The sequence below is a fragment of the Condylostylus longicornis genome, unplaced genomic scaffold (genome assembly GCF_029603195.1).
Source record: "Condylostylus longicornis isolate FDR11 unplaced genomic scaffold, ASM2960319v2 ptg000100l, whole genome shotgun sequence".
Lineage (NCBI taxonomy): Eukaryota > Metazoa > Arthropoda > Insecta > Diptera > Dolichopodidae > Condylostylus > Condylostylus longicornis.
Window position 1 is genome coordinate 3,155,539 of NW_026578068.1, and position 13,296 is coordinate 3,168,834.

At 29.9% G+C, this 13,296-nt stretch overlaps 1 protein-coding gene across 1 annotated transcript; it reads left to right on the forward strand.

Moving 5' to 3' along the window:
* Positions 1 to 1,533: 1,533 nt before the first annotated feature.
* On the forward strand, positions 1,534 to 13,263 carry LOC129614061 (ethanolamine-phosphate cytidylyltransferase-like). The gene is made up of 3 exons (XM_055528448.1): positions 1,534 to 1,616; positions 1,963 to 2,813; positions 13,193 to 13,263. Exons 1-3 carry the CDS (start codon positions 1,534 to 1,536, stop codon positions 13,261 to 13,263), a joined length of 1,005 nt encoding a protein of 334 aa, XP_055384423.1.
* Positions 13,264 to 13,296: the final 33 nt, after the last annotated feature.

Below are 13,296 nucleotides of genomic sequence, written 5' to 3' on the forward strand. Positions count from 1 at the left end.
AATACATTTCTTATATTGGAGATGGGAGACACCACCCGATCTGGGCAGCAAGTAGTCCGGAATTTTGGTTTTTGTAATAAAGAGCACAAGCTACGTCTTTGCTTGATTAACTCCTAGTCCACTTTCCAAGAACTCACCTCGGCCAGCGACACCGCCAAAACACGGTTGATCGTTGGAAGATCGAAGTAAGAAACCAGAATAGCAAGATCATCTTCATATACCGCTTTGACACATCTCACACCGGCTTTCACTAGGATCTCACTCATGACCATTAGCCATAGCAGTGGAGGGAGAAACTTCCAACCTCCCTCTCTCCCTGAGGCATTCCTCCGTCGGTGTACTTAATCACTCTGCTGCCAGCCTGTTTCGACAAAAGATTCTAGACTACAGCATCGACGCTATCCTTCAGTCCACTGTTGGGGGCTCTCTTCATACCTAGAAAACCGCCAAAATGTACTGTTATTATTGAATGAAATGTTCAACAATCCGAACGAACTTATGTAGGACGTTGTTAGTACCCTGTCCACCCGATACGTGTGTTGGGACTCTGAGTCCACGCGTAGCAAAACCATTAGTACAAACCACATTTCCACAAAACTCCCTCCAACGGTAGCTTTTAAATTTCCTCAGCGACTCCTCGTATGGTTGCCATGACCTCATCCTGTGGCAGTCATTAAAAACATCACCCGCCATATTAATCTTCTTAGCTGTCTCTTAGACTATTTTAGAGGGCAGGAGGCTCTAAAGTCCAAATCCTGAAATCTCAAAGCCCTTGTCTTGGGACTCTTACTCTTCGACATCGTAAATATTGTTTTTCATATTAGGCATGATCGTGGGCTTGTCCCACATAATGATCCTTTATTTAACCCCATTCGTTCTTCTTGGGCTCTTATATTGTAAGGGAGATTTAGCCTAGAACTTCTTGAAAAGGACCTTTTATCGTACGCTCTCTAAACTAAATAATTGTTTGGTTTAAATGTTATATCTAGGAAATCTTCCCAGTTATCAAAACTGTTTGTGCCATTTGCTATTTCTAAACTAATGTTTAAGATAAAATCATACAAGGACACCTCTTTCATTGGTCATCATAACCAACAATCTGACTTGAGCGCTTGCCTGTGACCAGGTTCCCGTGGTGGTGCTGGTTTATCATGGACCATATAAGTCGAGCACTTGAATAAAATCCTGCTGTTTTTTTCCTCCAGCTTTACTACCGTCAAATTCTCGATGATGAAATTAAATCAAAAAATTGATTTAATGTGTCTTAACTAACACGCAGGTAGGCTTACCTGTCTCTCGTTCTATTAGCTTGTAGAAGAAATTATATTTCCGGATACTAAGTCCTTTTGGATAACCTATTAGGGTGAACCCATTTCTCTTGAATAAAACGATGTCGGCGTTTTCATCATCTAGGAAGATTATGAGGTTATCTGAAGCGCATTTCAAGTGTTTCAGATTAACCTGGATTACCCTCGTTTTCGACATCAACTCTCATAGCTGCTCCCATCAAGCAGCTGGCTTGTCTCCTCAACAATGTATCCTTCTGGATCTTATGCCAAACCTTATCCGGCTCTCATTCTTTCCCAGAGCATCTACACTTTCCTCGTTTATAAGGAGTGAGAAGGATTTGTTATACTTCTGCGGTTCCTCTTTCTTGATGACCCAGTCATTAATCGGAACTTTGGTTAAAAATTTTCTAGTAACCAAACATCTTATTCAAATAGCACTTTTATTTAAAATATTTCTCACACTTGCCTTTTCTCTTGAAATTTCAAAATCATGTTAGAAAAAAAAAATCTAATTTAAATAGCTTTTGAAAATTTATCAAAAATATTACATACTATTAATAATTTACAAATTGAAATAACATAAAAAATAAAACTTCTCTTCTCATTTAATAATTATAATAAATTCTAAAAATAAAATGAACAAAATTAATAATTATTATGAAACTGAAACCAGAATTTGGTGTGATGGTTGTTATGATTTAGTTCATTTTGGTCATGCGAACTCATTTCGTCAAGCTAAATTATTAGCAAATAAATTAATAGTTGGTGTTCATTCTGACAATGAAGTCTTAAAACATAAGCGATTACCAATTTATACAGAAGAAGAACGTTATAAATTAATTAAAGGCATTAAATGGGTCGATGAAGTAGTAGAAGATTCACCGTACGTTACGACAATAGATGTTTTAGATAAATATAATTGTTATTATTGTGCTCATGGAAATGATATAACAGCTACATTCGATGGTATTGATACATATAAAATAATAAAAGAAACTAATCGATATAAAGAATTGAAGAGGACACCAGGCATTTCAACAACTGCCATTATTAACAGAATTTTGGAAAAATATCAAGAAAAGAATAAATCAACAATCACTTTAGAAAATAATGGAATTTTATTTGAAGAAGAAACCAATAATAAACATAGCAAGTGGACTGGCATTAATGATCCATTTTTAATGACAACATCCAAAATATTTGAATTTATGAATAATGAATATCGAACACCGAAATCAAATGACAAAATTATTTATGCACCTGGTTCTTATGATTTATTTCATATAGGACATTTAGATTTTTTAGAGAATTGTAAAAATGAAAGTGATTATTTAATAGTCGGTTTATATACTGATGAAATAATTAAAAAAATCAAAAATTCACAATATCCAATAATGAATTTACAAGAACGCATATTCAATGTTTTGTCATATAAGTGTGTTGATGAAGTTATAATCGGGGCACCATATATAATTTCAGAAGATTTTATAAATCAAATTAAAATCGATACTATATATCATGGTGGTAATAATAAACGTTTATATCAGACGAATAATTTAGATCCTTTTAAATATTGCAAAAAATTGGGAAAATTTAAACAATTAGATTTATATAATAAAGTTAATACTGAAGAAATTATTCAAAGAATTATTAAAAATGGCGACCAATATAAGAAACAAATTAAAGTTAAAGAAGAGAAAGAAATTGAAGCATATCAAATAGTGACAATTTAGAAGATAAATACTTTGAATATGAATTACAATAATTATAAAATAATAAATTTTCAATTTTTTATTTTATATAACAATTACGCTTTATATACAAAAAATATTTGTAAAATTTTATTTCTATTTTTATTTTTGATGTACATTTAATGCTATAGGTAACTAATAATATTTTTTAAAAGTTTTGGCTTATATAATTTAATATATATAGCAACAAATAAAATTTCTTTTAAAAATTTTAATTACTTTTATTATAAAAAGTAATTCTAAAATCAAGTTTTTTGTCTCTGAAAGGTTTTACAATTCTATACAATTCATTCCAATATACTATGATTTCCAAATTTATCAATCATTGGTAGTAGTATTGGATCGCACCTTCTAAAATTCGAAAAGCACCTTCAAAAAATGTGCCATTTTGGAAAAGCATATGACTTTGTGTTTCGAACATTGTTAACTCCGAAATTTCTGTCAAATAACTTTAATATTTTACATACTTACAAAATTATTAATATTAATTATGTGAAAATAATAAAATATAATAATAAATAAATAAAATATTAATAATAAATATTCACTTTAAGAATAAAATCGACCTTTCTTAATGTTGTATCTCTTGTAAAATTAATTGTATGAACAAAATTGGGCTATCATATGGTCCGAAATATTGCAAAAGAATTTGTAAATGAGGGAGAAATAAATTATTATTGATTTATGCTAGTGATGCCTAAGAATGTATATGCGTTACTGCGTGTATGTGCACTTCGTTTAATATACACACGACCATATACATATGTATGTATGTATGTAAATATAAATAAACTGTTAAAATTTATTTCAAAACAAAAATCTTCCTATATAAACAACGTTCTTTAAATTTCAATATATTATGTTCATAAATACATCGTATTTTACTCAATAATTTTAATTTACTCTATAGTAATTCTTACTTTAATTTCTTACTCTATAGTATCTATACTCTATCGCATTTAATTATATTTCTTACTCTATAGTATCTATACTCTATCGTATTTAATTATATGAAAAGCAAAAATTTTCATATACAAAGCAAAAATTCAGGTGTACATATATATATATACACATATTAAATTCTACTTTCTCAAAATTTTAAAAACTATAAATTTCTGTTTATAAATTCCTTCCTCTCACATATACTATATGATATACATAATACATATGTTATGAAGCTAATCATATTTATATACATGTATGTAGCTCATTTCCTTTTCAATAATGATATATGAAGAAAAAAGAACCATACATTTTAAGTCATTTAACATTGAAATAGAACCAGCTTTTTCATATGGCACGATTAAATAAGGAATTTTCCTGAAATTTCAATCTCAAATGCTTTCCAAGTATCGACTCATTCCCTCTTTATATGTGCTCACGTATATAGAGTTGACATTTGCGTAAAAATGTAAGTAAAAGCCCAATGTTCTCTGACAATATTCAGATTTTATATGGCATTCATAATAATTATAGAATGAAATTATTTTTGCATACTTTTAGGAGAAGAAGAAAAGTAAAAAGGTAAAATAAAAATATCGAATTCGATAGACAATTATGTGAGCTAAGATTGAGATAATATTAAGATATCTTTGGATAACAGGATACCTATTTAGCGTTAATTTTTTGCTTTAACAGAAATTTTAGAAAAGTATACAGTTTGGAATAATAAGAAGTCGAAAGTTCAAACATTGTTAATTTCGAAATAATATTGAAATGAGGCGATTGAGTTAGAAAAAAATGTTGTTGAGTAAAATAAACAATTTTTTAATTATTACAAATTTTGCAAATTTCAGGCGTCCGTATTTTTTCGCCTAAGAGTAAGTCGATTTCAAAAATTTCCGCAAAGAAACGAGTTTCAGATCACAAAAATTTTGTGAAAACATATGCGTACAACGTATTTTTGCAATCAAAAAATTCCTAAAAAAAATGTTCTAATACTAAAAAATCTGTTATTCATATTAGAATTAAATAAATTTGGAATGTAACAATTTTTAAAATTAAGCATATGCTGAAACAATATTTGTACAAAAAGGAATTGATTAATTTCTAAATAAAAAGCACATTTCCTTAAAATTTCTCTAATAATATAGAGGAAGAACTCACATTTAATAAGTCTTACGAATAAAACATTAATTATTATTTTCCTCAATTTCCAATTTCAAATGGTAATTAAATTATGAAAAGTTTAGAAAGTAAAGCTCATAACTTACAACAATTTGGTCGTAGTAAATAGTTCGTCAAACTTAAATTCAGACTTTTCACAAATTTCTTTAAAATTTTTTCTTTTGTATATTTTTCAACTGAAAATTTTCTTTTGAACTGATGAATTATGTAGCAATTTTTGGAAGTGTATTACAATAACTAAGTAAATATAAAACAAGATAAAATTTTTAAAAATGAAAAAATAAAATATTTCTTATGCCTCCAATATGCGAGCCCTCTTCTTCTCTATGATGCAATTCTATTTTCGAAGAATTTTTATTTTAATTTTTCCTCTTTTTCAAAAAAAAAATTAACCTGCCTCAAATCTTACATATTATAAGATTGGAATGTAATAAGTTTTTCCAAAACATTTTTTTTTTAGAAATTTTTTCTGGGTTAAATTTGTTAAAAAGAGAAAAAAAATTTTAAGAAAAATTGGGAAAGCAGCTTTTTATTTTTTTTTTCTGTTGATTGTGATGTAGAGAAATATGAAAAATAATGATCATGAAATGTGTAGGAAAATTGATCGGTCAAATGTCAGAGCTGATTTAATTGAAAATGCGTTTTGCTTCTTTCTTATGAATTTATGTACAGGACAATCTCTGCTACTTTTTCATTGTCTTTTCATGTAAAATTATTTGAGTTTAAAAATATATTGCAAAATATAATATTAGTTATGGGAATAACATTGAAACTACTGTAAAGTCAGGACGACTAGTTCGGTACTCATCAGCCCGATAAGAAAAAAAATTAAAATTTAAAAATAAAATTCTCAGCTTTTAATCTTAAACTTGGGTAGATATGAGTTTGTAATATTGCCTTATGTGGATTGCCCAGTACGTTTTTTTATTTTTTTTTTCTATAATTCTCTATGGAGTTAATAAAAGGATTGCCCACAATAATTGTTCTAAAATTGTGAAATTTTTTATATGACGTCAAAAATTCCGAAACATTTTATTTTTATAAAGTTTTTTATAAAATTTTTAATAAAAGTAATTTATTAAAATCGTTTTTAAAAATTTCGTAATTTGTTTTTTATAGTAAGAGAAGTAAAAAATAAAACAAATTAGGTTTTATTATAACAATCTCTTCCTTTATAATAAGAATTAAGAATTATGAAAAATAAACACATCTAACATAGGTTTATAGTTCAACAAACTATTTTAATTAGCCTAACATAAAAATTTTTTTTACTTTTGCAAATAGTGTTATTGATTTAACAGTATAGGTCTACTCTTTTTTTCCAATAGCATCGTAATATTCTAATAAGTTCGTGCAATATAAACAGAATGTGAGCATTTTTTCAACGTTTCACGAAAATCATTATTAACGTATGTAGCCATCCTTTTTCTTTAAAATATAAAGATTGCTTCTTTAATCCAGTTCGCAGTAATCGCATTTTTTCTGAAGAATACTAAAATTATATTAAAGAAATTGAATTGAATTTTGTTGAATTGAGTTTTATTCTCTTTCTATTTAAATTATTTTAGTTTCAATCACAACTTCTTATTTATTTCATTAAAATAACTTCACATTAACGTCGCTGATAACATTATAACAAAAAGTTACCTTGACGATAGCAAACATTACAATACAATAAGCACTACCTTTCCATAAATCATTACTTACATGATTCCAAGCACTTCTTTTCTGTGAATTTGTACGTCTCTACTAAGAATAAACTATTGAGAATAAAATATTTGAAAATTTCGCATTATTATTATAATCTTAGCCTTGCATTTCTTTTTATTCACAATAATCATTAATTTTAATTTTCTTTTCTAATATTTTGAATCTATTCATATTACATTTTGTTACAATTAAAACACACAAAAGTGAACGCAAAATAACAAGTCAAATAAAGAAAATTATATGGGACATTTTAACTACATAATAATACAAGTAAGCAAGTATAATATGCATGTGATCAATTCAACCTAATAAACCTGTTCTCAAAGGTCATCCCACACCAAATCTACATAACCTTATTTAATTGTTAACTATTGCCATATTTGTATAGTGAAATAAAAGAAAAAGAAACAGTTTCATTAATCGATTAAAACAAACCTAATCCATATTTGTACTTCCCATTTTTTGTTTTAGTTTTTTTTATTTTACATAATTTTCTTTTATTGCTTTTGCGCGATTCGCATATATTTTCATATTATGCATAAATTTTCTTAAAGCCACGGTGAAAAACTTTCTTTTAAAACCGCTCTTTTTGTCGCTCTTTATTCTTTTTTCTTTTCGTTTTTTACTCTCCATACTTAATTTTAAATTCTGTTTCATTTTTTTTCTGATTTTTTTTTTGTTATATTCACTTTACCTACATTGAGACTAATTAGAGTCACTTTAAATAAATTTTTCAATGCTAATTAGTTTTGATGGGAGAGCACTAAACGAAACATGATTGTATGCATGCTACTGTTCCCATCTATATGTAGAATTCGATTTAATGTATAGAAGAGTAAAATAATGAAGAGACAGCATTCAACATTTTATTTTTTGAATTTTCTTTAACTTCTTAAAATATATTGGGTATTACTGCTTATATATTGCAATGTGGTCTGGTATATAACACAATGATGATGTTAGTACATTTTAGTATGCATCGGGAAGATGAGTATACCAAAAATAATTTGGGTAAAATAATTTTGGATAATTTATAAGAATATAATAATAACTGCAGTCACAATTGCCTATAATTAATTTGTATTTTAATGCCTAAGAGTTTTTTGTATATGGAACAGATGTAAAATGAAATTTTGCAAAACATATTAAAATTTAAGTTTGGAAAACATTTTAGGGACAATATTAAATTTTTATGTCAAGTGCCTTTTATTTATCAATATTATTGCAGAATCAATTTCTTAATGCTAAAATTGGTCATATAGTACGGTCATGATAAAAATTTTTACTCGTATAAACTTTAAATTGAGAAGTCTAAGTTGTTAAGCTTGAAAAATATTTTTTATAGAAAAATTTAATCCAATATTCAAATGATCCAAAACTCAGACCACTACTAGTATTTTCCAATTTTTAAGTAAAAGTATAAAAGGTCACCAATATTTAATTGATATTCTTTTTTCTACTAAAACGTTTGAATTTACTCTCTAAATACGTTGTAACCTAAAGAGAAATCAAAATTCTAATCAATTAAAATTAAATCTTAAAAATAATCAACTAAATCGTATTATACAGTTGAATAAAGATAATAGAAACTCTGATGATTCATGAGGATTTTTTGTCACTTGCAGAGATTTCTCGTTAACTCAATGACAGGGCCGTATGCTGACTTAATTCTGTTGGTGTTCAGTTTTTGTTATATAGCATAATAATTGGTTCAAATTCTATGTGAAATTTGTAGTCCTTATAGAGTTAGGTTAGGTTAGGTTAAGTTTCGCGGCCCCCGCGAAACTCTTCTACGCTAGGTTTATCTTTCGCGAAAGATAAACCTAGAGTAGAAGTTAACCTTAGTAAAATTATTAAAAAATTCAGGTTATCTGAAAATTGTTTTATTAAATGAGTTGTTTACAAGTGCATTTGAACCAATCGAACTGTATTTAATATTTTGTTCTAAAAAACAAAAGGCGTGTAAGTGACATTTAGACAGTAATGAAGAAAATGTCCTCATTTGTTTACATCAATGCCATATCTATGAAATTGATAAAAATTTTAATATTTACAAATTATTTTTATTACAAGTTTTTATTTATTTATTATTTTTATTAAGACGCCACACAAATCGATGATTGAAATCGTATTTTTAGTTAAAATGCTTGAATAATTTTTACAAATTGTTCAAATTTTTTTCTTCTTTTCTTTTTCAAATTCCTTTGGGAAATTTCGAAATCTTCAAAAATTATGTAAATATTTCTGATTAGTTCACCTGAGGAAAATGAATTTTAATTTTCCGATATTTTAATTTACAACAGAAAAAAAAGAAGGAATTTCTAATATCTATTTTTTACAAGTTCACCCAAAAAATACATGCAGAAAAAAAGTTCAAAACGCTGAAAAGAAAACAAGAATGCGATTTTTTTTTTTTACCATCAACTTTAGATTTTTTTTTCCTATTTTTTTATCTACAAAAGTAAGCATACGGTGAGTTTATCTCTAATTTAAAAATTTCGATCAAACTTGTGGAAAATATCGGAAGATGGTGTATGTAAACAAAATAGAAGAAAAAAATAGACACTGGCGTACAAAATAAAAATTTAAAACCTCAAAAACCCCAAAAACAACTTATAAAAGAAAAACAGAAGTAGACAAAGTTATAGGAAAAGTAAAAAACAACAAAAGAAAAATAAAAAATAAGGAGTAATGAAAAAAAACTCGTGCATCCAAAAAAGGCAGATTTGCCTTAAGTATTTACAATATTGTATTAAATGCACTACTATAGTATGTTGCTGCAACAGTTTGGAAAAAAAAAACATCTTAATGGCAACCTCAAGATTTTAACCAAAATAATATAATAAAATATAAAACAACAAATTTTTTTCTCCTTTAAAAAACAACTCGATATTTTTATAATTATATTCAAAATTAGGGTTGCCACTTGCATGCGAAATTAATATTATAAATTTTAATAACTTTTAATAAATTATTGAAAAATCTAACTTATTATTGAAGTAATTTATTTATTATAAAAAGTTATTATTATTGTTTTAGAATTTTATTGGCCGAATACTCATTTCTTGTAACACTTAATTATTCTGGGGAATTAGTCCCAGAATAGCACTGTGGCTATATACGGCCCTTGCTAGGCCCATCGTCACCTATGCGTCGATTGTATGGTGCCGTAAGGCTCAGCAGGCGGGTGTGCGGGCCAAGCTGGAAAAGCTACAGAGGCTGGCCTGCCTGGGAGTGACCGGGGCGATGCGGACGGCTCCCACCGCTGCATTGGAGGTGATGATCGGATTGCCGCCACTGCACCTCCATATATTGAAGGAAGCTCGGCTGGTGACTTACCGACTTCTCTCTGGCGAGGACGGGGCAGGGCTAAAGTTGGCCCACAGAACTCACAGAGACTTCATTGAGGGCGATCCGATTCTAAGGATAACCATGTCAGATACCTGTCTGCCGCGGTACAACTTCGACCACAAGTACAGGGTTCTGTTTCCTGATCGATGGACGTGGGATCGGGGTGGTCCGGTACTTAGGTCGGGTTCGAGCGTGTGGTATGCGGACGGATCCAAAACGGAGTCGGGTGTGGGCTCGGGCGTATACGGTGTCCGCCCGGACACGCGTGTATATGCAACCCTTGACCCGTATTGCACAGTGTTCCAGGCCGAAATACATGCAATAGAGATCTGTCTGAGAATCAATTTGGAAAGGGGGTATAGAAACCGCACCATCTATGTGTTCTCAGACAGCAGGGCTGCACTGCTGGCGCTCCGTTCAGCTCAGGTTACATCCAAGCTGGTCTGGAGCTGCCTTGCTGCACTTATGGAATTGGCATCGGAAAACAGAGTGATGCTCATTTGGGTGCCGGGCCATAGTGGCCATGCGGGCAACGAAGTTGCCGATGAGTTGGCGCGGAGGGGATCTGGGGCTGCCTTTGTGCAGCCGCTGCCTTTCTGTGGTCTGCCTTCTTCCGCCGTGGGGGCCAGGCTTGCCTGCCTACTCGCGGCGGAATGCAGTCGTCACTGGCGGGACACGAAGGGGTGCCGTCATGCGAAGGTGTTTGTTCCGGCGTGCTCCGGCGGATTCGCTGCGGAGTTGCTGGGGATGAGCAGGAGCCGGGTTCGCACTATTGCGAATTTCTTCACGGGGCACTGCCCGGTGAAATACCACCTGCACAGGCTGGGGAAGTCGGGCTCCCCCCTGTGCAGATTTTGTGGGGGTGGCGATGAGACCGCCGTGCACATTCTCTGCGACTGTCCGGCACTGGCTGTTCGGCGCCGCAATTGTCTTGGACGTGGGTCCCTAAGTGTTCGGGAACTATTGTCCAACTCCCTTAGGGATATCTCCGGCTTTGTGATTGGGACGGGGATATTATAGACGGGAGGGTGGGGTGGCTACAATAAGTCAGAAATGGCTGCGGTGGCTTGGGGGGATGCTCCTGTCCCCACTCAGTTCCCTTAGAATCTACCATCTACCAACACTTAATTATTAGAGTATGGCAAAAGTGGTGGGTACTGAAAGAAATGTGAAGTTTGGTTAAGTCCTACATAAACCACATTTACACTGTGTAATTTAAAAATTTGTGGGTTTTTTTGTATACGGGTAAACCGGGTCCAAATATATGCATCACCTTTACGCAATCAGCTTTACTATAATTAGAGCTAGTTGAAACTTTTTCTGATAATTTTTCATTTATATTATAACATTAAATAATTTTAACTAAAAATATCATCAAAATTCAAAAGATGAACACCGAACATCTTGGAGTTCAATGTGATTTTAACTAATATTATTAGAACACCTCTATGTACGTATTTAGCTCTAACAACAGTCTACGTAATATATTTTTAATATGACAAAAGTTATTTATAATGTGGCAATACTAATTAAAATAATTGTTTTTTTTTTTACATTTTTATAGGAACTTTTTGTATAATAAGAAAAACAACAAGAAAAAAAAATAATGTAAAATTTTTGTTTCCTATTCATTCTTTTACAATACAAACACACAAACATATACACACATGCAGATAATGCCGACTTCTTTAAAAAAGAAAAAGGAAAAGAAAGTAAAAAGAGACCACAAAAATAGCAACAATTCAGCAGCAACACAAAAAAAAAATAAAAATTATGTAGGGAAGATTCATTAATTTAATTTTATGTAAATGTCAGGTTATGCCAGTCCAACAAGCCACTAACATGTCCTGATTTATACGATAACGATAATTGCATAAAACACAATGTAAACAATGGAACTGTTGCCACCGAAATTCACTAGTTAAAGTAGCTACTGCGCGGTAAAAAAATTATTTTATTTTTAATATAATATAACATAATTTTAAATATATTTATATACATTGGTATAGTATAATGCGGCTACTACGTTTACTGACTACTGTTATGGATGTTTTGATACTTCCTAATAAAGTTGTTGCACCAGAATTTGTTATTTTATTATAACATTATTCTTGTTTTTTGTTAAAACTTTTAATATTATTTGGCCTAAAGGAATAAAATTTTGTGAATTATATTGTACAAAAAAATTGTCAGAAAGAGAAGGAGAAAAAGAAAGAGAAGGGAAGAGAGAACAGATTCAGAAATAAATAAAGAAAGAACTTGAGGTTTAATCTTATCTTATACTTTATTGATTTTGTTTGTTATTATTATGGTTTAAATTTTTAAATGCATATAGATATGGGCTACAGTGTATGTTTTATAATTTAATTTTCAAAATAAAGTTTAATGATTAAGCATAGCCGTGCAGGTGGTACTGATGAAGGTTATATCTATACATATGTATATACATTATAACACCATAAATATTTTAGTTATAGTGCTTCTTTATACTTCAATTTGGAAGATGTATTAACATACTATCGTATTTAAAGCCGATTACAAAATTAAATTCTACAAAAACAATAATGCCAGTTAGAAAAAATTTCATTGGATTTCTGCAATTTTTGTAAATAAAAATATTTTAAATAGGACTGTTAATAGGTCATGAGGCAATATCGTTGTAATGATCATATCCAATATATAATTACAAAAAAAAAAAAAATGTCGTTCTCGACTAAACATACACATTTGTTCTGAATTATTGAAGCTAGCAAATTACTTATGCAAGTGTCAATTTGTTATCACTATTTTAAAATAAATCAATCAAATAAAATTAAACTATTGCGACTACAATTTTTACATCTCTTCAATTGATCATATTCTTATTTATAATTTCAGGAATAAAAAATCAATTCACAATATAAGAAAAATAAAACTTATTAAAAAAAATAGAAACAAAAAAAAGTATTTATTTAAAAAATTAAGGCAAACACTTAATATTCGCAAATGATTATGTGCGTGGTATACGAAATAACGGAAAGCAAACCGAAAATTAACATTTACGACTGTAATAAACAAATAAAAGAAAA

Excerpts from the sequence above, each read along its gene's own strand:
- LOC129614061 (XM_055528448.1), top strand. The coding sequence starts at position 1,534 with ATGTATCCTTCTGGATCTTATGCCAAACCTTATCCGGCTCTCATTCTT. Across the intron at positions 1,617-1,962 it reads ACTTTCCTCGTTTATAAGGA|AATTTGGTGTGATGGTTGTT; the intron begins GTGAGAAGGATT and ends AACTGAAACCAG. Across the intron at positions 2,814-13,192 it reads CGATACTATATATCATGGTG|GCAAACACTTAATATTCGCA; the intron begins GTAATAATAAAC and ends TAAAAAATTAAG.